The 27,251-nt window shown below is 39.1% G+C and overlaps 1 protein-coding gene and 1 long non-coding RNA gene across 3 annotated transcripts in view; one reads left to right on the top strand and one right to left on the bottom strand.

Annotated features, from left to right (window-relative positions):
- RASSF6 (Ras association domain family member 6) overlaps nt 1–21,243 on the bottom strand; it is a 44,173-nt gene extending 22,930 nt beyond the window's left edge. The window contains exon 1 of the mRNA XM_010594143.3: nt 20,773–21,243. Within this exon, the coding sequence (XP_010592445.2) occupies nt 20,773–20,912 (140 nt within the window). The 5' untranslated portion in view covers nt 20,913–21,243. The remainder of the gene's footprint in view (nt 1–20,772) is intronic.
- Nucleotides 774–27,251, top strand: part of LOC135231442 (uncharacterized) — a 69,068-nt gene continuing 42,590 nt past the window's right edge. The window contains exon 1 of one of the 2 annotated variants that reach the window (XR_010322083.1): nt 774–1,710. This is a non-coding gene — a long non-coding RNA (uncharacterized LOC135231442). The remainder of the gene's footprint in view (nt 1,711–27,251) is intronic. The other variant, XR_010322082.1, reaches the window with a different exon arrangement.

The raw sequence follows: 27,251 nt of genomic DNA, 5'->3' as shown, positions 1-27,251 counted from the left end.
TTGTGTGTTTTGTTTACACAAAATTCCATGTAAAGTCCCTGGGTGGTAAAAACGGTTGAGATGTTTGGCTGCTAACCCAAAGACTGGAGGTTTGCGTCTACCCAGAGGTGCCTCAGAGAAAGGCTTGGCAACCAACTTCTGAAAAATCAGCCATTGAAAACCATATGGAGAACAGTTTTACTCACGCACATGGGGTTGCCATGAGTTGGAATCAACTTGATGGCAACTATTTTTTTATTTTCTTTTATTCCACGTGCTCAGACGAGTGCTTGGCACATAATAGGAACTCAAAAAAATATTTGTTGAAGGAAATTGTCAGTAAATTCCTATTCCTAAAAAAAAAAAAAATACCAAATGAGAGGAAAGGTGTTTTTTACATAAGCAGTTTTATAGGCAAAAACAAAAATATGATATTAAAGCATAAATTATTTTAATTGCTAAAATCCCTCTGATCCTCAGTAGTTTCTATTTTCCTCCTCCAAGAATACAGGCTCCATGAGGGCAGAGATTTGAGTCCATTTTTTTTCAGTGCCGACTTACAAGAGAGACTTGCTCCTAAATAGGCACTTATTAAATAAACACTGACTATTTTTTTTTTTTATTGAATGAAAGAGCTCATGCATGTGGATTTTTACATGTTTGAAATCATGTAAACATACTTTTTGGTTTTACCCCTTTCTCAATTATGATTTAATGTGCACATATCCAAGGATCGCTATACTCCACAGAACGACCACATAAAATGACTCAGCAGAATTCTTCCACGCTATCATTCCCACCAACTGGGCTACTTTAAGTTTTTAATGTTAATGAATATTTCTGCTCTAAATATCTTTGGGCACACTAATTTTTCCCCCCGGGGTCATTGTTGTGGGATATTTTCTAAAAAGTGTAGTACTGACAAAGAATAGGAACACTTTCAGAGCTGACATTAGGGAGTGCCAGAGCAGCACACAGAAATTTCAGGTTCACCTGAGATGCAGCTCCTGATACGCTGAGCTGTGGGGTTGTTATGAAAGCAAATGAAGGTTTACATAACCTTATTCCCTCAGCTTCTGTTTCTGATAAAACTGCATTATAAAGTATGGTACAAGTATCTTTCAAAGTATTTACCTCAGGACCACGAACAGCCAGAAAGGTTAGCCGGTGGAAGCAAGCCTCTCAGAAAATGTTTCTGTACCTGAACAGAGACTGACTAAATCTTCCTTAACTGAAATAAATCTCCAGATGACCTAGGGAGCTGGCAAACTGGGGCCCAGGGCCACTTGTTTTTGTAAGTTTTATTGGAATGTACACAAACAAACAAAAAAAAAACCATTGCTGTAGAGTCGACTCCGACTCAAAACAACGATATAGCTACCCTATAAGACAGAGTAGAATTGCCCCATAAGGTTTCCAAAAAGCGCCTTGTGGATTCAAACTGCTGACCTTTCGGTTAGCAGCCATAGCTCTTAACCACCACACCTCCAGAGTTTCAATTTATGTATTGTCTACGGTTGCTTCCTGCTGTAACTGCAGAGTTGAATAGTTGCAACAGAGACCACATGACTTGCAAAAAAAAACAGAACAAAGCAAAACAAGTTGTGTTTAAGTTGATTCCAGCTTGCGGCAACCCTATGTGTTGCAGAGTAGAACTGCACTCCATAGGGTTTTCAAAGCTATGATCTTCCAGAAGGAGACTGCTAGGCTTTTTTTCCTAGCCAACTATGGGTGAGTTCAAACTATGAACCTTTTGGTTAGTAGTCCAGCGCTTAACTTTTTGTGCCACACAAGGACTCCCTAGATGGCTCACAAAGCCTAAAATATATATTACCTGGCCCTTACAGAGAAAGCTTGATGACCCCAAACCTTAGTGTAACATATGATAACTGTATAACACAGGAACAAAACAAAAAACTAAACCTACTGCGGCCTATAGGACAGAGTAGAACGGCCCCATAGCGCTTCCAAGGAGCAGCTGGTGGATTCAAACTATAGACCTTTTGTTTAGCAGCTTAACCACTGGGCTACCAGAGCTCCGGATACCGTAGAAGTCTTCTGTATTTTTTTCACCTACAGATGGGATGTTTCTGCTTGAGTATTAACAGCACTTTGAAGGATTTTGGCATGTAAAGATTAGAGCATAATAAAATAAGATGTTGCTGTTAAATTAGGTAAATTAATGGTACAGTATTAGAATTAGAAAAGAAAATCAAGAAGTTAAAACAACTATAGCAATTGTGAATGCACTCCACCATTTAATTGCATGTACCCTCAGAGGAACTTTTGAAGATTTGTTAAGTTTTTGCACCTGATGAAACAATGGATCTAAAAGACATTGGAAATAAAATGTTAGCCTGTAACATTCTTATCTGACTTGCTGGCAGTGGAGACACAAGGAGGTGAAGAGTTATTCTCAAATTGATTATCAGTGGTTCAGTGTCATTTTGGGGAATGCAAAACAAGTAGGATTCTTAAGATGATGGCCCAAAATGGAGCATTTTAGTTTATGATCTGGGACAGAAAGAATAGCTAACGTTTATCAAGCACCTATTACAAGCCATGTGTTGTTGTAAGTGCTGTTAACTATATTGACCATTTAAATGTCCTTGATGATACTATAAGGTAGGTCTTATTCTCAATTACAAATGAGAAAACTGAGGTTCAGAGAAATGAAGATACGTATCAGGTCACATAGCCAAACTGGTCTGCCTCCTCTGCTCACGGGTTTAAACTCTTACGTTCTACTGAGTCTCATCTGGGGGAGCTCTGAATTCCTAGTAACTCTGGTAAACTACAGCTGTGATCAGAACTGCAGGTCAGTAGGAAGAAATGAAGGACAGTATATTTTAGGTGGGAAAATTAACTGGACAAATAGAAATGGTTAAATGCAGACACAAAAAAATAGGTATTGGAAACTTTGTGGCAAAAAAGCTGATAATTAATTAGAAATCAATTAATATCACCTTAAAAAAATGAAACATGCATACTGGGAAGAGTGAAGAGAGAGAGAGAGAATATATAGGAGGTATGAGGCAATCTCTAAATATCAGTTAAAGAAAGGTATGGAAAAAATGCTAGGCCACATAAGAACTCTAAAGCTGTAAAAATAAATGTTGAACAATTATTTTTAAAATGACAAGAGTTTTGATTATTCTACATGAAGAGATGACAGCTGAGGGAGCATGTCAAAACATTCCTCATTCCTGTTTTATGAAGAATGGACACTAGTTAATTTACTTTTCCTTTGTTACAGACACAGCAAAAGTAAAGATGTATGCTTAAAACTCTGCAGAAGGAACTTGTAAAAATTACGGTGGACCATTTCCAGGCACTAGGAGTTGTTCACTATAAGTCAGAACCAACTCCATGGCACCTAACAACAACAGGAGTTGTTCACTAGGAGTTGCTGGAATGAGTCATGGGGTAAAACATGAAATCTCCTCTGAAGGCCTTTAGAACTAAATCCTTATCTTTCCCAGGTATTTTGGTGTGTCCCGTTAGAAGGAAAGAATGACAACTTTTTATGTTGGTTCTATAGGAAGTTTAGTGTGATATATTAATTTTATCTGGGTCAGATGAATGATACAAATTATGTCCTCTAGCAGAAGGCCCGCAGTAATGTTCAGTCATTCATACATGCCAGAGTTGCTGTCTGAGTATGATCAAGGGGCCTCAGTGGGTGAGAGCATCGAAGAACAGATGCGCCTATGGTGGACATTTGAGGGTAGAAATTAAACAAGAGAGGAAGGATGTGAAGAGCTTACCAGGCAAAGGAAACAACATTAGCCAGGGCATGTCGCTAATTCTGTACTTTGTGGAGAATGTGTAAAATATACCACCTTTCTGTCAGTTTGCTGTACTGTGACATGCGTGTTACTATGATGCTGAAAGCTATGTCCTTAGTATTTCGAATATCAGCAAGGTCACCCACGGTGGACAGGTTTCAGTGGAGCTTCCAGATTAAGACAGATTAGGAAGAAAGGCCTGGCTATCTACTTCTAAAAATTACACAATGAAAACCCTATGGATCACAACAGAATATTGTCCAGTAGAATGCTAGAAGATGAGCCCCCTATGTTGGAAAAAAAAAAATGTTGGAAGGCACTGGAAATACACGTTGGCCACAACCACGGACTCGATTGTGCCAACAATCATAAAGATGGTGCAGGATATGACAACATTTCACTCTGTTGTATGTGGGGTCACCATGGATCAGAATCTTTGACAGTAACTAACAGCAACAACCACATGTAAAATGGGGGGTGGTGAGCAACTAGCTGAAGAAGTAGGAAGGGACCCTGTGGGCCTGTTTAAAAAGCTTAGATTTTATTCTACAGGCAATGGGCAGCCACTGAAGATTTTAAGCAAGAGAATGGCGTGATGGTACTAAGGGATACTAGGTGCAGTATAGAAGACAGATTTCAGGACAAGACAATATGTAGGCAGCAACAGAGTTTGCAGTACTTCCTGGCTAGAGGTGCAGAAACAAGGCTGATGTTCCATGAAAAGGTGATAAAATGTCCCACATATGCAGAAGAATCTAAATTCTAGAAGGGGCCCAAACAAGTATAGAGATTGTATGGTTTAAGGACTCTAATACCCGCCCCCCCAAAAAAACCCAAACCCATTGCTATTGAGTCGATTCCGACTCATAGGGACCCTATATGACAGAGTAGAACTGCCCCATAGAGTTTCCAAGGAGTGCCTAGTGGATTCGAACTTCTAATTCTTTGGTTAGCAGCTGTAGCACTTAACCACTACACCACCAGAGCTTAGGGAATTCTAATAGTAATCACTAGTTAGTTTCTCTGGGCATCCTCTAGGCACAAAAGAGGGCACTTTTTTTGTGTGTGTGTGTGCCTGTCAATGATAATTTTTCAGATGTTTTAGGGTCCATTTAAGTGCGACATATGGACCAAATGAAAAAAGTAAGCCTGTGCACCTCTCCCTCTGACTACCCAGAGAGTTCCCCACCCAGCCTAGACCAGACTGTTTCAACAGCCCTAACAAAGCCATAACTGGTTGTTAAACAGATTCTATGTCCAAACTTTTAGTTTACAAGTCTACATCAGGAAGCCACAGGGATGCCCAAGGGATAGACAGGAGGTTTAAACGGCCTATATGTTTTTTTGTGATATCATACCAGATTGATTTTTTTAAGGAAAAGACTTATTTTTATTTTGCAACGTGAAAGACCGTTTCACACACCACATTACTGGAAGAGAATGGTGTTTTTTGCCAAACAGAGGAATGACAATCTTTCACATGAACTGGACTTCTAATGAAATGAATGTGTGTAGAATCAGAAGCTTCCCCAGAACAAAAGCTGTGCCACTGGCATGGCAGGGAGAGAACCCTGGTAGTGACTGATGGACCCCCAGGATTCTTTATTACAGCTCCTGGAAGAGGGTTAGCCAGGGAGAGACTTAACGTGGGGGTGCCAGGTGTGAGGAAGGGGTGGGAGGAGAACTCAGGGTTCCTTTCCCTTTAAGGCCCAGCTTGGTTACAGCAATAGAGGACACAGAGCTAATTGTAAAACACTTAGATGTACTTTGTACTTTCAGCACTGAATTGCAGCTGCTCAGCAGATGGGAATTACCCACATTCTGACGTCTGCCATGAATAATGGACTTAGTAAGAAATGAGTTCCTCAATCTTACCAGACAATTCAGTTGGCCAGAAGAAGCAATTTTTTATTTGATTGTATGAAACTGCAATATGCATGGATATGGGATAACATGATGGGTGGAAGTGAGTTATACCCGCAGACAGAACAGATGTCAAATATTAGTTATAATAAGGGTTTTCCTCTTGTGTTAATAATGATTTACAGCATTAAGTGGATATCTGATTCCTTCTCTGGAAACCAAAAACTCTGTCCCACTCATTATGAAGTGATCCTTACAACTGGATGCATGGAACCCTGGTGGCACAGTGGTTAAGAACCACAGATGCTAACCAAAAGGTCGGCAGCTTGAATTCACCAGCTGCTCCTTGGTAACCCTGTGGGGCAGCTCTACTCTGTCCTGTAGGGTTGCTATGAGTTGGAATCGACTCGATGGCAGTCGGTTTGGTTTGGTTTTGGGGGTGCTTTCTGAGTTTGTGTTATTTCTGCCTCTTGGAGACCTGCTGAGAAAGCATTTATGGTTAAAAGCAGGCAACCACTGAACTGCATTTTGACAGCGACACTTGGAACAACGTTCCGCTGTGCGTGTTGCCATGTTAAAGAGCCTAAATCTAAAACATTTGAAAGAGTCTCTTTGAAGAGATGAAAACCTGAGGCAGAGTAAAAAAGCTACTTGCTCTCTCCTACATCTATTTTCTTTTTCACTGAATTTGGTTCAGATTGCTGAATTTCAGAAATGAGATCATTTAGAAATTTCATATGTTAAATTAAAAAAAGCTGAACTTAAACCTTTACATATGTGTTCTTATTTTATAAAATCATAATGAATGAAACGTAAAGATAACATAATTTGATTATTTGCCGGGGAGTAAGACTATAAAAAAAGTGATGATTATTTATTTAAGACTATAAAAAAAAAGACTATAAGTGATGATTATTAACATATACTGTAATTTTATACATATAAATATATTTATATTAATAGTTGTTAATATATACTGAATTATTAATATATACTATAATTTTGTATATTTTTCAAACTACATAATGATCATGTAATACGTTCGTAATATTTTTTTTTCATATTTTTACTTCCATAAAACACAGTAAAATATAAACTCTTGTATGGTTTTGGAAAGGCAGAGGCAGGATATATGAATGCAACAGAAAAGAATAAATAGAATCTCATTCGAAGTATTAACACAAGACAAACCAACATTCCATATTACTAACACCTGCAAGCAGTAGCAGAATTCTCTTAACCCACTTTATCCTTTACTGTCAACTTGAATCCTGGAATTAAAATTGCAACCTTCTTCTTCTTTTTTTTTTTTTTTAATAGTCCCTTTCCCTAAACATCCAAGGCTCCAAGTCCTTGGCCTCATCTCCTAGCTCAGTTAAGACAAGGAAGAAAAAATGCCTTTCAACCTTTGCAGACAGACCTTCCTTAGCTAGCAAAGTAGGTTATCTACATTTCCATTGCAAATGAAGGGATTGGGTTGCAAGGTCTGAAAACTGAGATGTAGAGGAAAGAAGGGCTATCTCGATTGTTGAAAAAAAAAAAAAAAAAATGCAAACCCTAAACTGTCAGGGTGGCGTAGTGGTTCAGAGCTAACTAAAAGGTCCGCAGTTGGAATCCACCAGGCACTCCTTTGGAACTTTATGGGGCAGGTCTACTCTGTCCTATAGAGCCGCTAGGAGTCGGGATCCACTCGATGGCAAGGGTTTTTATTTTATTTTATTAACCGTCCGGGAGCTCTAAGTTTTAACTCTCCTGCTTCAAAGCCCTGGGGAGGCACACATGTGCCAAAGGGGCTGCCTTTTTTGAAAAAGAAAAGTCTCTAACACAAGCAGCTCTGGTAGAAAAAAAAAAAAAAAAATTGTTGCTGGTGCTGCTGGTGCAGTTGGGATCGTGGTGCCTGTGATTTATTTTCTCCGTTCTCGACGGCACTGGGTTTCTGGGTTTTATCCTTAGACCCCAACTGCGTCTTCAATGTTGGTAACTGATAATAAAAAGAACCTGGCAGTTTCTTGACACCCATTAGTGATCTAATCAATCAGGCAATAGGACCACAATTCTTTCACCTTTTCAGCTGCTTTTGGCCATTTTCTAACTTTCATATTTTCTAGGAGATTCATTTTTTTCAAGATTGTCCTTGTAACAAATGGTACTGGAGCTGTGAGTGGGTAGAAGTGCTACTTACGTCAGCGTCTCTCAGGCTCTCGATTCATAAAACTCAGTTTAGAGAAAAAGGATTAATGAATAAAAATTTCACAGTACTAAAAAGAATTCTTAAGTGATGACGAGTCTGTAGATACAAAGAAAACCACCCACAATGTTTTCTTAACATGAAAATTCCCACTTTTAATTAAGAGGCTTTAGCAACTCAAAATGGCGTTACTAGATACCGAACACTGGGTTTCTGGGTTTTAGATACCAAAAAACAAAACCAAACCCAGTGCGGTCAAGTCGATTCCAACTCATAGAGACCCTATAGGACAGAGTAGGACTGCCTCTTAGAGTTTCCAAGGAGCACTTGGCGGGTATGAACTGCTGACCCTTTGGTTAACAGCCATAGCACTTAACCACTACGCACTAGGGTTCCCTGTGACTAGATAAAATAGACGTATAGAAAAAGGGGCAAAAAGAGATGCGAAAAAGCATAACATACTATTTTTTTAATGCTCGTGCTTCTGAAGAAAGCAGGAATGTGCTCTAGATCTGCTGTCTATTTTTAAGAAATCCTTTTTTTTTTTAATATTGGTGTTATGGATTGAATTGTGTCCCTCCTCCCACCCCAAATGTGTGTTAAATTCCTTGCACTTGCTGGAAGCCCTGGTGGAATAGTCATTAAAACCTCGACTGCTAACCAAAAGGTTGGCAGTTTGACTCCACAAGCTGCACCTTGGAAACCCCATGGCGCAGTTCTGCTCTCCTGTAGGGTTGCTCTGAGTTGGAATCGACTAGACGGCAACTTTTTTTTTTGCATTTGTGGATGCAATTCTGCTTGGAAATAGGAGTATTCTTTTGTTATGTTAATGAGGCTATACCAGTGTGGCGTGGATCCTAAACTTAATCACAGATCAGTACCAATATTTATATTTCACATTTTAATTTGAATTCAAAGTAGGGACTTGATACTCCCTCCACTTTGATGAAATAGTTGTCTCTTGTTACAGCCACTTGGTGGCTAACGATATTGTTTCAAAGCTCCAGAAAAATTGTGTACCTGCCCCTGTATGTGTGGACAACACGAAACCCAGGGGTACACAAACTTACCAGCTTACTGGAGGTTCTGAAGCACAGCAGGTGCTCTCGGTGGTTCTCCAACTTGAGTGCACATCAGAATTACCTGAAGGACTTCTTGTTGCTAGGATGCACCCTCAGAGTTTCTTATTCAGTAGGTCTGGGGTGAAATCCGCAAATTTGCATTTCCAACAAGTTCCCAGGCAATTCTGATGCTGCCAGTCCAGGGACCACCCTTTGGGAACCACTCTTTTAGACTTTAGAGAGCTGAGAATCAAGGTGATATTATTCTTTCAGGGGAAGGGAATCTTTTCTCCTGGCAGATTGCAGGTCGAAATAGGTGATCATTCCAAATAGAACTAAAATAATGACATATGATCAGCCTACTAACATGCCTGCTCCTCCCTTCTCTATTATTGAAGTAAGGGACCTGAGAACACTGTCTCACCAGACATGCCTTGGGATGAAGTTTGTATTAGTTTCCTATCACTGTTGTAATAAATAACCACAAACTTAGAGGCTTCAAACAACACACGGTTTTTTTTTTTTTTTTACAATTCTGTAGGTCAGAAGTCTGATGTGGGTCTCACTGGATCAAAATCACAGTGTTAGAGCCATGGTCCTTTTGGAGGTTCTAGAGGAGAATCTGTTTCCTTTCCTTTTCTAGCTTCTAGAGGCTGCCCATATTCCCTGTGGCCCCTTCTTCCACATTCAAAACCAGTCACAGTGGTTGGAGTCTCCCATGGCATCACTTCGACACTGACTCTTCTGTACCCCTTTTTCCACATTTAAGGACCTTTTTGATTGCATTGGGTCCTCCTGGCTAATCCAGGATAATCTTCCTATTTTAAGGTCAGTTGATAAACAACCTTATTCCACCTGCCACCTTACTGACCTTTTGCTATGTAAAATAATGTTCTCACAAAGTCTGGGGATTAGGACATGGATAACTTTGGGAGGCCATTATTATGCCTATCACAGGATTTAAAAGTGACTCCTTCTATCCAGTCAGGTCACCTAGGTTGAACAGGACTAGGTGGAGCTTACAGACTAAGAGAGACGAGGAAGAAAGGCCTGGTGATCTACTTCAGAAAATTAGCCAATGAAAACCTTATAAATCACAACGGAACATTGTCTAACTTGCTTGCTTTGAACATGTTATCAGGAGGGATCAATCGCTAGAAGAAGACATGATGTTTGGTGAAGTAGAGGGCCAGCAAGAGCCAGAGAGACTCTCAGTGAGATGGATTGGCATAATATTCACAACTATAGACTCAAACGTGCCAGCAATCATGAGGATGATGCAGGATTTGGCAACATTTCATTCATTCATAAGGTCACCATGAGTCAGAGTAGGCTCAATTGCAACTATCTAGGCTTTTATCTATCTAGCCTCTATCTACCCTTTTATTGTCTGAATATCTGGGAGATAGCAGAATCTACATTTTAACTAAAATCCCCAGGAAATTTGTATACGCACCCAAAAAACCCAATGCCACCAAGTCGATTCTGACTCATAGTGACCCTAAAGGACAGAGTAGAATTGCCCCCATAGAGTTTCCAAGGAGTGCCTGGCGGATTTGAGCTGCCAACCATTTGGTTAGCAGCCGTAGCACTTAACCACTACACCACCAGGGTTTCCGGAAATTTGTATGCACATTAAAATTTGGGAAACACTGGTGTAGAACTTGCCCCTAGAAATACAACAGTATTTAAGGGTGACACATGTAAAGTCATGATACTGGTATCCAACTTAGTTCTTTGAGATTTGCCACTCCCATACTCATTCGCATCCAATAAATAGATATTTATTGAGGGATTCTTATGCAACAGATGGAGCCCTGGTGGCGCAGTGATTAACAGCTCAGCTGCTAACTAAAAAGGCTGGCAGTTCGAATCCACCAGCTGCTCCTTGGAAACCCTATGGGGCAGTTCTACTCTGTCCTATAGGGTCACTATGAATCAGAATCTACTCGACAGCAACGGGTTTATGCAACAAACAATGCAATAGATGTTGAGGATACTGCAGTGCATAAAACCAATGTGGCCCCTGCAGTCACGGGGTTTACCTCGTAGTGTAGGAAGACAGAAGAAAAAAAGCAGATAAAGAAATATGATAATTTCATGTGGGAATAAGTGCTATGAGAGTAATAAAACAGGATCATGTGATACAGTGCATAAGAAGAGGACATTTTAGAGAGGGTAGTCAGGAGGCCTGAAATATTAAACTGAAACCTAAATAGTGAGAAGGAACCAGCCATGTGAAGAGCTGAGGGGAGAGTGTTCTAGGCAGAAGATGCAAGTGCCGTGTACCACAGGCAAGACTAAGCTCAGCGTGTTTGAAGGACAGAGAGAAAGCCAGTAAATTAGTGATTCGGAATTAGGTATAAAGGTCCTCCAGGCCAGAACACATTGGGCCTTAGACACTATGGTAAGGAGTTTGCGTTTTATTTGAGTGTAACAGGAAACCTTTGGAGAGTTTAAGCAGGATGATATAATTTATATTTTAAATGGCCTCTGGCCGCTGGCGGGGAGCATGGACTGTAGGGACAAAGAATTAAAAGAGAGAGCTCAGTTAGGAGATGTCTTAGTTTCTTTGCGCTGCTATAACAGAAATACCACAAGTGGGAGGCTTTAATGAACACAATTTTATTTTCTCACAGTTTAGGAGGTTAGAAGTCTGAATTTATAGCGCTGGCTCTAGGGGAAAGCTCTCCCTGTCCTCAGGGGGAAAATCCTTTTCTCTCTCAGCTTCTCTTCATGGGTTCCTTGTGGATCTCCACATGGCATTGATCTTTCTCATTTTGCTCTTCCTTTCTTCTGTGTCTGATCTGCTCCTTTTATATCTCTAAAGTGATTGGCTTAAAATACACCCTATACTGATACGGCCTCGTTAAAATAACAAAGAAAACCCTAATCCCAACTGAGATTATATCCACAGGTTAGGTTAGGATGTATAACACATATTTTGGGGGGACACGATTCAGTCCGTAACAGTAGGCTGTTGCAATTGTCCAGGCAAGAGATGATGGTAGCTTGGACTAGATTGATGGCAGTGAAGATGGACAGAAATGGTTGGATTTGGGAATATAATTTAGAGAGAGTGAGCAGAATGGATTTGTTGTGGGGCTGGGTACAGAGTTGAGGGGGTGGGAACAATTAAAGCTGGTATCTAGCTCATACTGAGATCTTACTTCTCACTCCTCCATGGCTTAGTTTTTCTTTTTTTTTAAGTCAGTTGATATACTGAGATCTTACTTCTCACTCCTCCATGGCTTAGTTTTTCTTTCTTTTTAAGTCAGTTGAAAAGTAAACACAGGCATGCCACACAATACCAGTTGTGGTTGGAGCAGATGCAGGCTGGAGGTAAAATAATACACTTTGTGGACAAAATGCTACGGGCTTTTGTGATCATTGAGGATGACTACCTTGCCTTCCAGTTTGATGTGCCTTGTTCCCTTGAGAGGAGGAAATTATCTATTCTATTAATGAGTTCTTTTTATTGATATACTTTCAGCCTCCTGGACCCTGGAGTTGTTACTCCAGGTTCTGAAGTACAGCAGATGGTTGGGATTCTCAGGCGTATCAACGTGAGCACGACTTAGAGATAAGAGCCTTTCCAGTCCCTGCTAGTAGTGTCCCACAGAGGATCACCACCTGTCTTTTACTTTGCTCATCTGTAAAGTTGCCGTGACTTTGACAACTGATTCTCTTGTATTTGTTGTTGTTAGCTGTCGTTGAGTTGATTCATGGCGGCCCCATGTATGCAGATTAGAACCGCTCCCTAAGGTTTCCCAGGCTATGACCTCTCAGAAGCCGATTGCCAGGACTGTCTTTCGAGGTGCCTCTGCGTGGGTTCTAACTGCCAACCTTTCGGCTAGTAGTTGAGCACTTAATCGTTTGAGTCACCCAGGGATCTTAATTCTCCTTATATGTGGGGAAAAAAAAGTTAAACAACCTTCTTAATTCTATTCTGGGCATCCTCCATCTATTTTCTACACTATATTTAGAGTATACAGAATGTATCTAATCATATCATCCTCTTTGCTTAAAATCCTTTCCATAAAATCTTCCCACCGCTCTTGGGGTAAAAACCCTAAATCCTCATCCTGGCAGATGAAGCCCTAATTGGTTATCTCTTTTGCCCTCCTCTTGAGACTCCTTTCAAAGGACACTTATCCCTGAATCCTGCACCTCAGTCATGCTGGCCACCTTTCTCTTGCTGGAACTTTGTGCTCCCCCTGGCCATGAGGAATGTAGGCAGGCTCCCTGGGTCAGGAATGCTCTCCCACTCACACCCCTTTAACTTGGTAATTCCCTCATGTTTCAGATCACCGCACAAACACATTTCTAGGGGGAAACCTTCCTGGAACCCCGATTTAGGCTAGGTTTTTATTGTTTCATAGAACAGGGCTCCTTTCCTTAAAAAGGTACTTTACACCTGTTGTTCTCAAATTGTGACCCCCAGATCTGCAGTATCAATACCACCTGGGAACTTTTAGACATGCAAATTCTCAGGCCCTCCACCAGAGACCTACTGAATCAGAAAATAGGGCTTTGAACCAGTTCGTTCAGTTCAAACCTCTGCTGAGAATTTGTATCTCCACCCCAGATATACTGAATCAGAATCTACATTTTAACAAGATTCCCAGGTGATTCTTATGTATAGTACATTTTGAGAGCTACTGCTCTACTAGTGGTTCTCAGAATTGGTCCCTAACCAACAGCCTTAACATCTGACAGTTAGAAGCCGTGTCAGACACTCTGTAGATGGGGCCCGGCGATCATTATTTTAATAAGCTTTTCAAGTGAATCTTTTGAAGGCTCGAATTTGAGAACTGCAGCTTCAGATCATTAAGCTCCATGAGAGTAGTGCCCTTGTCTGTTTTTGTTCAAAATGGTATATACTTTAGCTTCTAGTACAACATCTGGCTTATGATATGTCCTCAATAATTATATGTTTAAGGAACTAAAATATATGAAATTGAACCTTGATCTATTCATAGAGGGGAAAACAAAACAAAACAAAATAAAAAAACCACCTCACCAGGGTAGCTAACATATCTAGAAATTTGAGTAAGCTCCATAAGTATAATATATTTTCTGGAGTCTTTGAATTTTGACTTTGTCAAATTTTTCATGGAAACACTTTTGGTATATCTTGGACAGACAGGTGATTCTTTTTTTTTTTTTTTTAAATCAAGCTGAGAAATAAATGTGGATAGTTAATTAGGTAAAATAATTAAGTGTTACTGGGAATTACAGATTATTGGGTCACAGATCTGCTCAGTGACTGTTGATAATATACATTTATTAAAGAATGTCTCGTATAAAGACAGCTTAATAAATGACCTTTTTCACGTATCTGGGCATGACAATATTGGTCTTCCTGTGAGAGAGTAAAAGACATGCTATTCAATTTTTCTTAGTGAAAATTTCCTTTGACTGGGTCATCATACATAAGTAATGAGAATTTTTAAGAACAATCCCAACACAGAAATTATTTTCTTACTTTTAAAGGAGACAGTCTTGAGTACATGTTTCAAACCTTTTGCCTCTGGTTTACTTTGCGATCCTGATTCCTTATAAAATCTATCAGAATGGGCTCCCTTTTCCTTTGATTAAAGACAGGAATGGCTTTCAGTGCGCACCAGGGCAGGCAGTGTTTGCTTCTGCTCCTTTGATCAAGAAAAGAACATAGAACCTGGACAAACAACCTGGACAAACACTGCCTTCTGGCTTTGCCCGCCAGGTAGGAGGCAGTCTCTGGAACACTGACTCTTTGTGTTGAATTTGTGCTTAGAGGTGCAGGTGGCTGTGTTCCTTTGTTTTGGAAAGGGTGCCAGCCAACAGGCTTGGAAAACGAAACTCTTTGGAATAATGCACTTTCTGCTAAAAGTTATTACATCATGCTAATTAAACTTATTTACTAAGGACAGGAACGCACACGTGTCTTTTGGGCAGCTGTTAGAAGAGTTGCAGCTTGCAAGGGTTTATACTGGGTTCCTAAGCAGGAGAAAAAGTCTAACAGGCTGAGAGTGAAAGCTAATCTGTGTTCTAAAATGGGATTTGAACTTTTTTTTTTAAATAGAGTTGGCATTTATTCACCTCTAAAGTGCCCTGATTATAGCCTAGGGCCTAAACTGAAAGCACTTTGAAAGCAACCACACAGAGGGAGCCATTTTCACCCAGCTCACTTGGAATATTAACCCTGTGAAGCAGAGAGCAGTGATGGCCTCAGGCAACTTAACAGCAATGAACACTTAGTCATTTGAGCATGAAGCTAACCTATGCCAATACCCCTTTGTCCAGGGACGTTTCTACGCTCAGAGAATTCTCATCCAGTGGTAAAATGCAAATATTATATTGCTTATATATTTGAACTTCTACTTTATTGATCACGTATATTTCTCTTGGAATTTGCTGAAACCAAAATTTTGAGTAAGCAGGTTCTATTCTATTAATCTCCAATATTTTCATGTATTTCTGGGTAGGAAAATAATAATTCCTTAATAAGTTGATAGTTTCTGTCTTATTCATTAGAGCAATACCTAGTGCAGAGCGGGGAGCTGAGTAACTACTTGTTCACTGAATAAATGGTACTGCAAATGGTTAACTCGCTTGGCTGCTAATTAAAAGGTTGGAGGTTCGAGTTCATCCAGAAGTACCTTGGAAGAAAGGCCTGGCAATCTACCTCTTAAAAACAAGCCACTGCAAATCCTACGGAGCACAGTTTTACATTGACACACATGGGGTCAACATGAGTTGGAGCTGACTCAATGGCAACTGGTTTAACTGTGGGGTTTGCCAGATTCATGGTATGTTGGGTATCATAGGTGGTCAGTCAGGTTTTAGTTTCTGGGGATTGTTTTGCAGAGGTTTCGGAACCTTTGGTGTCCCCTCTTCACCAGAGCTGCCCTCCCTGGGTCACCTAGGCTCTAGGAATTTTGTTTCTGTCAGGAAGTCTGGGTCCTCAGAACTTCAACCTCTTCCTCCTAAGAGCAGTGGTTCTTAGATTTCAGAATGTATCAGAACCTCCTGATTAGTTCTGGCATGGAGCAGCGGGCTCAGAAGCAGGTGGTCCATGGCCGCATTTTGAGAAATGCTATCTTCAAGTTTGATGTTTGTGTAATTATGCTGCTATAATATTTTGCTTTACCATCCGGAGCTCCAATCGACACATAGATAAATAGACCCAGAAAGGGGTTCTGGGTTATAAAAGATAAACTGCAAGTTCTCAATCCTGTCAATTCAAAATATAACACACGGTAAGGACCTTTCTTTGGAATGTCTCCTCAAAAAAAAAAGTGGTTGCATTGTGATATATTTTACCTCAGGCAAACAGGAATGCATAAAAGTTCTTAAAATTTGTTGTTTTTCTCCCTGTTTATATCCCTAACTACTACAAGGTATTTATAAAAAATGTTTTCAGAACTCAAAATATTATTACAGAGTGCTGGCTTTTGGGTTATTTTGTGGAATAATGATTAATAAATTCTGGCTGAGGGCTAGGGCAGTGCTTTTGAAACCATTCTTGTGTTACTTTCATGATTTTGGTCAAGTCCAAGTATCATCTGTTCTCATTTCATGTTTTTCAAATTGATTTCTCTTTTAATTTGTCCTGAGCAATGACATTTGTGAAATCAAAGATTGTATGAGTTATATTTTTCTAATACTTGCCGTAAGTATTCATGATATAGGGTCACTATGAGTCAGAATTGACTCGTTGGCAATGGGGGAGGGAGAATGTTTCACCTAAAATCATCTCATGTGCCACAGTCATCTAGGTACCCCACCTTGGGACATGAGAAAGCAAAAGATGCCTGGGTCTTGCCCTCAAAGGGTTACATTCCATCTGGGAAAAGCAAGTGTTTGAGCATGAACCACTGAAGACAGACCAGGAGGCCTTAAGCTGTTGTTGGGAGGGTAAACCTGGAAAATGTTTTTAGAAAGCTAATTTGTAGCAATAACATTAAATTTCTGTGTACACTTTGATCTAATAATTCCATTTCTGTAAACTACCCCTTATGTATTAAAAAAATTGGAGCCACTCTGAAGACCAAATTAGAGAAATGACTGTATTATGGCATTTCTATATATCATTGAATGTTATAATTCAATCATTAAAATCATGTTTAGAAAGATTTTTTAATGGTACAGGGAAACTTTTGTAATATAATGTCAGATGTGTAAAGTAAGATGCAGTATGATCTCAACTATGTAAATGAGAATTCTTAGAAGTTAGGGGTTGTGCCAAATTGAACAATGTATTTTTTCTGAGGTATGGGGTTATGAATTATTTTTATTCTCTCAGTCTACATGTTTCTATATTTGGTCAGCTTTCTATAAGGAGCAGGATGTGATTACTTTTATAATTAGGACAGAAATATTCTTAAAGAACAAATACAAAAATAATTAACAAGGACTAATTAAAATCTTACCGAAGCTTATGGAGAATTTCATGAGAACAATGAGAAACTGAGACTGGGAAACTAAACTATTACAAAGGAAACAAGAGGAGTTGGTGATTTCCAGTGTAAGGAATCAAAGTTTATTTCAGTGAAAATCAAGGCTACTATTACACAGATGAATAAAAGAAGAGAATGCAATGATCCAGGAGGAGAAGTTACCATTGACTGGTCATGACTCCAAATGAGATGGACATGAATCAATTTACAACAGAACTAGTAGCTCTACGAAGGTGAAAGATGAAGCTGTTATAAAGAATCTGAGCATTCTAGGAACATTACAAACCTAGAGAATAAAGACGCGCTTGCATTTACGCGTGCGCGCGCGCGCGCGCACACACACACACACACACACACACACAATTGGCCTGGGTTAGAAAGAGCAGGAATACTCCAAAGAGCAGAGGTGGGTAAGAGTCAGTGAGGGTTCAGGGCTTCTCTTGGACATTTGTCCTTGAGGTTTTGCCAAGGGAAAGAGGTGCTAGTCCATGGAAATGCCATTGAGTGCAGCCAGGGGACTGACTATTGATTCCCATTTGGGATATCTGATGCCTGTTTAAAAAACTGTATCTAATCTGATCATAAGGGTTAGGTCTAAAGAACTGAGAGAGAAAGGCCCTTGCTTCTTAAGAATCTGGGAGGTAAAGAACTGCTGGGTCACAGCTAAAATGGATTAAGAAAAAACGGTTGTGACCCCAAACTGAGAGAGAGGCCCCAAGGAGTAGTTTAGCAATGTGCTGGCAGGGCTAGATTGAATCATGATTTCACGAGCTGAACTGAGTCAGGTTGAGCTGAGTAAGAAAAAAGTAAGCACGTAGGTTTGTACATTCTTGTGCTGATACTGTCCCTTCCCTGAACTTCCTTCCCAGTGTGGCAATTTTGTTTCCCTGGCTGGTTAAACTTATGATGCACAGAAGGGAAACAGACAAAAAGAAACATTGGTGTAGGCACAGGGCTATCCTTTCTAAACATTTTTCTCTACTTCTTAATTTTTTTTGGAGGAAACAAAAGTGAGGGTACCTTCTTTTGGGGGTATCCTGGGTTCTCTCCCTGTTTTTCACTTGTTATCACCCCACTATGACCCCCTCAGCCTTTTATTCATAACTCCTCCTATCTACTCCATCATTTGCCTTGAACTCTATTTGCTTCCTGTCCCTCCTATAGATCTCACATCCCTTTCAGACTGTCATCTTTCTGGTCTGGTCCTCTCAACAATGCCTGCGTTGTTTCCAGGTCCATCTCTTACCCTCCTCTGGATCTGTCTGTCCCTCTTAACTTTTGTCTTATGTGGATATTACCTTCTATGACTTTCATTATCAGTCACATTTACTTGATGTTTTTTTTAAAAAAAAAGTTTCTCTTTCATTTCAATTTCCCATATCCTCTGTCTGTCAACTCCCCCATCTCCTTGTATCTTTATCTACACTTGGGTTATCTTGACCTTCCAAAGTTGTGCCTTCTTTGTATATTTTTCTTACTATTTAACTGTTCTTCCTCTGTCCAGCCTCCAAATTCACTCTGCCCACATTTCACCCGATATACTCTGCCTTCCTTTCCTGTTTCCCACTTTTTCTATATCATTCCACATTCCTAAACTTGGACTTTTAATCTTCTTTATTAGAGGACTTATTCCCTCAGTGATCTTATTTAATTTTGTGGCTTTAGATGTTATTTTTATGCTGTATTAATGATTATGAAATTTATATTTTCAGAGTAGACCTCCACAGTCATCCATCCTACTCCTAACTGATGCCTCAGACTGGATGTTTTATAGGCATCTCAAATGTGACATGTCCAAGATTGAATACCTGACTATCTACCCCAAACCTGATTCTCTTGTCATCTTTATAATATCAGTAAATGTTTGCTCCATCCTTTCAGTTGTTTAGATTAACATCCTTGGAATCATCCTTGATTATACTCTTTCTCTCACACCCCATAAATTCTTCAGGAAATTCTTTTGTCTACACCTTCAAACTATATCTAGATTTGGACCATTTCTTTCCAACTTCATGCTGCCATCTTGGCTCAAGCCATCATCTCTACCTTGAACTATAGGTTCCTCTGTGGTCTCTGCTTCTACTCTTGTCCCCCCAAATCCTAAATACAGCAGCCAAAGTGTTCTTAGTAAAATGTTAAGTCATATCCAATCACTCATGTGTTCAAGACCCTTCAATGAATTCTCATCTTATTTAGTGGAAAAGACAAAATCTTATAATTCCCTACAAGACTCTACATGTCCTGGCTCATTTTGTTCCTGATGTCACCTTCTACTGTCCTTCTCACTCAACTTCCCCTTCATAGGCCTCACAAACCCTTGTAGACAGGTATCTGCACTCCAGCTTTCTCATCTTCTTCAAGTTTTTATACCAACCAATGCTACCTCCTCACTGAGGACTTCCTTGTTTTTCTATATAAAATCATAACCCTTCCCACTCCCAGCACTTAATACTCCCCTTTCTTACTTTATTTTTGTTCTTTGCACATTTCACGGTCTAATAGTGTATATTTTTACTCATTTATCTTATTACCAAATTTATCTTTTAGAATGTAAAAAGAGGGATTTTGTTTTATTCATTGCTGAATGCTCAGAGTCCAGAAAAGTACCTGTCCACAGTGAGCAGTCAAAAAGCATTTGACAAATAAATGACTTCTCTTTCACTTCATGTCTTCTTCTCACGTTTTGTGTTTCATGCTTATCCTCCAGCTGTGGCATCAATCCCACCTTTGAACATATTTGTTCCCTCTGATTTCCTCTTTTCCAATCCTGCATGACTTATATCCATTTCCCTATACCATTTATTTGGCTTCATTTCTTTTCCCACCCCTTGTAAGAGCTGGGTCAGTTCCAGTGCCACTTTGTGTTTTACAGTTTCCTTGTCCCCCTCCTCAGTTTCTACTCTAGATTGGCTGGGTTCAGTTCTCATCTTTACTGTTAATAGTCTTCAAGTCCCTGTTCTATTATTCTTAAACCAGCATAAGATGCTACTTGCTGCATATAAGAAAACAGCTGTGGATGTTGGCCCTATATTGCATAACCAAATGTCAAGAGGAAACCAGTAAAAACAAAGTCCTGAGGAAAAAGGAAGGGAGAGATAAGGCCAGGACAGCCTGTTTTTGGCCCCTGGGCTAATTATTTCTTCAGATGTTCCACTTATGAGGATCTTTAGATTCTTCACTTAATGCTGCTCTTGAGAACTGTGCTAACTATTAAAAAAGAAATTTACGTTTTAAGGAAATTAAATCACCAGTTATGGAATATGAGCAATCATACCATGAATGTTTATGGTTTAGCAGTCCTTAGATACATACTTATCCAACTTCTTACTCAATGCCTCAATGCTGATAATTATGTTCTTGGTCTGTAGATCGTGTTTAGAAAACTTTGACTGGTATAATCCACAAACGACTGGTGAGTAGGGTAACATTTAATATAGGTATGCAGTTACCTGGTTATGAACGTCCTCTCGTTGATGAAGATCCAAGATGACTGATGAGCCATCATAGTCATCTTTCTCGCCTCTTTGAGATTGTCTGGGGGTGCCCTAAACCAGTAGAATAAAGTTAGTGATTTGTTCCTGTGATGCATTCATAAATCAATTTTGACTTAAATTGATAATTTTACTGTGTCTATGTTGTGTAAACATATTCTGGGGACTTATTAAGTGATATTTCATGTATGGACATGAGGGTAAGGTTGGAGAGGGAAGGAAAGGGAAGAATATTTTCGTACTAAGCGTGTTCCATGGATCTTACACTTTGTATGTTAGCCATTTTTTAATACACATTATCTCCTTTACTCTTTAGACCATCCCAGCAAGGTATGGGTGTTATTACAACTATTTCGAATCACTTAGTAAGTAGTGGAAAATATAATTTGAAACAACTTTCAATGTTTTCAAGACCCCTACTTTCTTCATTTCACCAATTTTTTTTTTTTCAGTTTAGAAAGGGTTATACAGATTAAAATTTTTGATTATCTATAAATGGGTCCAATCTAAGATTCTTTGTGAAGATTTTTTTTTCTAAGTCTATGAGGATTAAGTGAGATGTTCTTCTCCAAAATCTTTAATCACGAGAAAATAAGCTTAGAGCTCACAGTTTTAACCACAACTCACTTTGAGTAGGTTTCTGAATGATATCCTCTAAACCTCATATTTATCATGGTTGACATGATAATTCATTTAGGGACTAGGTAATAATGTGTTGCTTTTTCTGCACCCCCTAACCCTGTAGTTGCTATAAGCAGCCACGGTGGTGCGGTGGTTAAGCACTTGGCTGCTAACCGAAAGGTAGGTGATGCGAACCCACCAGCTGCTCTGGCTCAGTGGGAGAAAGATGTGGCAGTCTGCCTCCATAAAGCCTTGGAAACCCTATGAGGCGGTTCTACTCTGTCCTATAGGGTCGCTATGTGTTGGAATCCAATCAAGGACAATGGGTATGAGTCGGATTCAACTTGATGGTAACAAGTTTATGGAAGATTTTAGCAATGTTTAGGTGTTTTTCTCAGTTCTTATTACTCAATATATACTTCTGCGGAATATCCGTTTTATCTCGCTTGATATCGATTTCCTTCTTTAACTTGAGAATTACACTCTGCATCTGATTTAGGGAAAATAAATAGTAAAGGAAGAAGGACACAGTATTTAATTTTTTAAATTGTAGCAAAAATATATGCAACAAAACATTTGACAATTTCTACATGTATAATTCAGTGACATTAATTACATTTTCGTGTAGCCCACCCATTATCACTATCCTTTTCAAAATTATTCCACTACCACTAACATAAATTCAATGCCACCTAAGCAAAAACTCCTCCTTTCCCCTTCCGTCTGACCCCTGGTAACCACAAGTAGTTATGCGATAGAGAGATAGATACAGAAAAAAAGGTGGCGAAAGGCAGAGAGGGGGTGGGAACAATATTTCTAATAAAATACAATACAGACCACCATGCTGGCCCATAATAAATGCTAATAATTTGCAAATTTATAAGTGAAATCCTGGATCAAATTTGTGTCGATAATCACTTTATGGTTGACAGCTACATTATTAGCTCAGTTTCTGGTATGTCTGAATTTGACGTAACTTCTGTTGTAAGAAACCTCTCATTTCTAAATATTTAGTATTTGATTTGGAATACATCCTAAAGATTTTTTTCATTTTTCAATCCCATCCAACGTTCTGAGGCCACCAAGATTTAGTGATTTAAAGTTATTCCCCTGTTCCCTATCTCTGTCAATGCACAAATGTGCTTGGGGTGTTTGCAGCTGCTTATTTCCTGGTGCAGGGTTGACTTTTTATTGAGAAGTATAAAAGCAAAAAGGAGAAAACATGAGAAATTTTGCCTGGCTGAAAGAATGTCTCTGAGGTCTTGCTGGTTCTCTGAGGTCTTGCTGGTTTTATATTTTACAGTAAAATTTCCAGAAATTTATGGAAAACATCCCAGATGTATTGATGCTATTCTATTTTATAATAAGATTTCCAGAGACTTATAAAAAAAATTCAGTCAGTTATAAACTTCTGCTTACTTAGCAGTTTGGTGTTATTTTCTTTAAGAAGATATTAGATTCCCAGAGGTTTCTATGATCCAAAAAAAAAGTGCTTTGCAATCACTGAAATTTTTTGGCAACATGGGAATACAAGATGGTTAAGTAGAGAAAAAATCCTAAGGCAATGTTTGGAGGGAATGAAGAAAAGAGAAAAATGTATTATGTAAGCTGAAAAACTACAGAAACAGTGGCCCAAGGCAAAGAAGGGTTGGTAATTTGGGAGGTCTGTTTTTGCAGTAATTCTAGAATTATTTATCTTTTTATGATTTTGTACATGGGAACATATTCCTTCTATTGCAGCAACTCAACCCAAGCCAGCTGAACCCTGCCCCAGTCAGGCAAACACAATTTCAAATTTCCAGGCAGCTAAAATCAAACTTCCACTTGAAGAACAGATTCAGTGTGCAGTTACATCCTTCAAGCCTCCTTCAAGCTCTGGAAACTGAAAACAGACATGAATAACTTTCTCTTTTATGTTTTCATATAAATGGCATTTGGGGATAACCAGAGATTTTAAATATAATATTTTCTAATCATTCCATTTTACAGAAATTGAATATTTAATTACCATGGTTCCAAGCTTACAGAATCGTAGGAAATACAGCCCAAATAAAAACAAGTGAGCTGGAGAGAAAAGTTTAACTTTTTATTTAAAAAAAAAAGGGGGGGCCACATAGAAATTTCCTTTTTTTCCTTTCAAATCTGTTTATTTGGTTAGGGTATGGTACTTGGAAGACACTCTAGGTCTACTTTCTCCAGAATTAACTAGTCCAAAAAAAAAAAAACCCTGATGTATCTTTTTCTTTACAGTACTTTGTTAATTTTAAAATTTTACATTCTATTTGAAAGTTATGAGCATATCTCACTGGGCATATTGTCATTGTTTATAAGCTGACTGTTTTGACTGGAGGCTCCCTTTATGCTGTTACCATTTTGATCATCATATCATTCTCTTGTTTACAAACTTTCCATAGGATCCCATTCTTACCGACTACAACCCAAGTTCTTTAACCTGACATTCAGGCTTTCAGCAATTTCACCCAAACCTATCTTTCCAAACTTAAAACTGAAGCTTTTCTTCAACACCAAATTCTCTAGTCTACTGGAATCCTATGCCACTGGGTATCTGTCCACCTCCCAACAGAGGGCCGTCATCCTTGCAGGTCCAGATCTCTGCTTCCTTCCTGTCCCTCCTCAAGTGGAATCCCATCAAGTCTCCTCATACCCTTTTATCTACTGTATGCTGCTGTGATGCCTCTTCCTGCTTTCCACCTTGTATTGCCATTATAGATTTATGCATTATCGCCCGTTTACTTGTATCCTCTTGCTCAAAGAATGGTGCTCCACTAGTTGGGAATATCATCCTCTTTGATCATTGGGATTAAAGCACTTTGTTAATTTTGAAATTGTACATTCTGTTTGAAAGTTATTCAAATTTACAGAAATTGAATATTAGAAGAATCAAAGAAGACTAATGGAGGACTCCTGCAAGAAGCCACAGAAGCTTAGCCAACCAGATCAGGCAAATTAACTCTGTAGGTCAGAAGATACGTGTATGTTAGGTTGCTCATAGGAGTCACAGGATTTGGTTGGGCTGTCAGGTTACATAGTCCTTGCTTCTGCTTCTGAATTCTGAGTTATGCCCCTAGATTTTGTCAGTCTTATTACTCACACCAAGTGTTACTGATGCCCCCTAGTGAGATTCCCCGGTGATGACCCCATTGCCTCAATTCTACCTTCTCCCTCCTAGATCCAGATTATTTACCTTATATTTCTTTAATTTTACTCCTCACTGCTTTTCTCCTCCCACATTCCAGTAGCCTATACCTTGCCAAGTAGTTCATTCTTTGACCTCATTCTCTCTGCCTCTTAGCATCATTTGACAAGATTAACTGTGTATCCCTTTTGAAACACCTTTTTCTTGAGGTTTCTGGAACAAAACAGCAAGAGCAACCTTGGCTTATTTTTAATCTCCTCTGCTGACTCTTTGTCTATCAGATCACCAAATGCTATCTTGTTCTAGTAGTCCATCCCTGGCTCTCTTCTCATTTCTGTACTTTCTCATCTCCAGTCTGCTGAGCTCCAGACTCATGTTACTACCTATTTAATCTCTACTTGGATGTCTAATGGGCATCTCAACCTCAACATGGCCAAAATACAACCACTGACTTCCTTCAAAGTCAGAATTCCCAGAATTTCCTTCTCCACAATTTTTTCCCATCTACTCAACTAAGTACCAAAACTAAGAATTGGTCTTGTTTTTTCCTTTTCATCATAACCAGATTCCAATCCAAAAGTAAGTCCTATCAACTATCCGTCCAACATATATCCTGAATTCAAAAGCTTCTGTTTCCACTGCTACCACCCTGATCAAAGTCACCATCATCTTTCTCTTGGCTTACCACATCAGCCTCTTAACTGGTTTCCCTACATCCACATTATGACCTGTATTACATTTTCCATATGGAACCTGGTGGCGCGGTGGTTAAGTGATGTGACTAATAACCAAAAGGTCAGCAGTTCAAATCCACCAACCGCTCCTTCGAAACCCTATGGGGAAGTTCTACCCTGTCCTCTAGGGTTGCTACGGGTTGGAATTGATCCATATAGCATCCAGGATAATCTTTTTTAAAGACTGAATTAAATCTTCATCCCATAATTAAAACCCTGCTAAGACTTCCCAAAAAAAAAAAAAAAAATTTTTTTTTTAAGACTTCCAAGAATGAATGAAAATAAAATACAATCTGCCCACAAGGTCCTGTCTACCTCTTCTGCATTCACTCATTTCATTATTTTCCTCACTGGTTGCATTTCATCTACACTGGCCTTCTTTCTGGTTTTCAATCATTCCCTAAACTCATTCCTGTTGCAGGGTTTTGTACTTGGTGCGCCTGCAACATGGTGCACCCTTCCCCCTGACTTTCGCATGGCTGCCTCCTTATCATACAGATCTTCTCACAAAGGCCTTCCCTAACCAAGTATCTGTTAGTCTCTATGACCGTATTTCCATCTTAGTACATATCTGTATCTGAGTCTTTTTCATTCACATCATTTGTCTTCCCCAAATACAATATGAACTTCTTGAGACGGGGGTTCTTGTTTTGTTTTGTTTCTTTACCCATCTACCTCCAGCTCTTAGAATTTTTCCTGGAACAGGGGAGAAATTCAATTAATATTGATAAGTGACTAAATGTAAGTTAGGAGCCCTGGTGGCCAATGGTTAAAGTGTTTAGCCGCTAACCCAAAGGTCAGTGGTTCAAACCCACCAGTGAATTTGACAGAAAAAAAGACCTGGCAATGTAAAAAAAAATACTCCTGTAAAAATTACAGCCTAGGGAACCCTATGGGATGGTTCTACTCTGTCATATAGGGTTGCTTTGAGTCGGAATTGACTTGATAGCATACAACAACAAGATAATGTAAGTTGGAGATGAGATATGGTCAGAAAGATGAATTACTACCTATAAAACTCTTCTTGATCTCATGGTTAACCTGATTTTAGCTGGACTAGAAGTTGGGAGCCCTGGTGGCACAGTGGTTAAGAGCTTGGCTGGTAACTAAAAGGCTGACGGTTTGAATCTACCAGCCGTTCCTTGGAAACCCTATTGGGTAGTTCTGCTCTGTCCTCTAGGGTCGCTATGAGTCAACTATAAGTCGGAATTGACTCGATGGCAATGGTTTTTTGTTTTTAGGAGTTGGGATATTTTGGAATAAGGAACTAATAGAAGTTTCTTAAATATATTTAAATTAAAATTAAATTAATTTAATTAAAAAATTAAGTTATATTTTCAAAAAGTAAAAATTTACAGTGATGAGCTGAAGAATTATTAAAGGGATTTCCTAGTTGGTTCCTTCTCTATTTGTATTCTTGAAAAACATAACAAAGATGTCATTAAAGATAGCAAACAATTGCTATGTAACTATATTGCCAAATTAATTATGTTGAACTAAATCATAACCAGTTCTAGAAGACATCAGATGTGATTAATGGATTTTCAAAGTCCTTACAGTATTCTCTGACCTTATAAAGGAAGATAATTGAATGGAGTTTAACTGAAGGAAATGAGAACATGATAAAATTTTTGTTCACAGGTAGTATAATGGAATAGGAGATAATGTCAGTCATATATGAATCTAAAAATTGGCTAAGCAAAATATGAAAACAGTTTACATACCTAAAAAGTAAAAAGTACCTTGGCAAAAGTCTTAGCATTATTATAAATTGCTCAAGTGAGGCATAACCAAAAAGCCAAACCAAACCCATTGCCATCGAGTCGATTCCTACTCATAGCTACGCTATACGACAGAGCAGAACTGCCCCATAGGGTTTCCAAGGCTGTAAATCTTTACAGAAGCAGCCTGACACATCTTTACCC

Source organism: Loxodonta africana, chromosome 5 (assembly GCF_030014295.1).
Source record: "Loxodonta africana isolate mLoxAfr1 chromosome 5, mLoxAfr1.hap2, whole genome shotgun sequence".
Taxonomy (NCBI): Eukaryota; Metazoa; Chordata; class Mammalia; order Proboscidea; family Elephantidae; genus Loxodonta; species Loxodonta africana.
The sequence above is the reverse complement of the archived record's forward strand: the minus strand, read 5'-3'. Positions and strand labels throughout refer to the sequence as shown.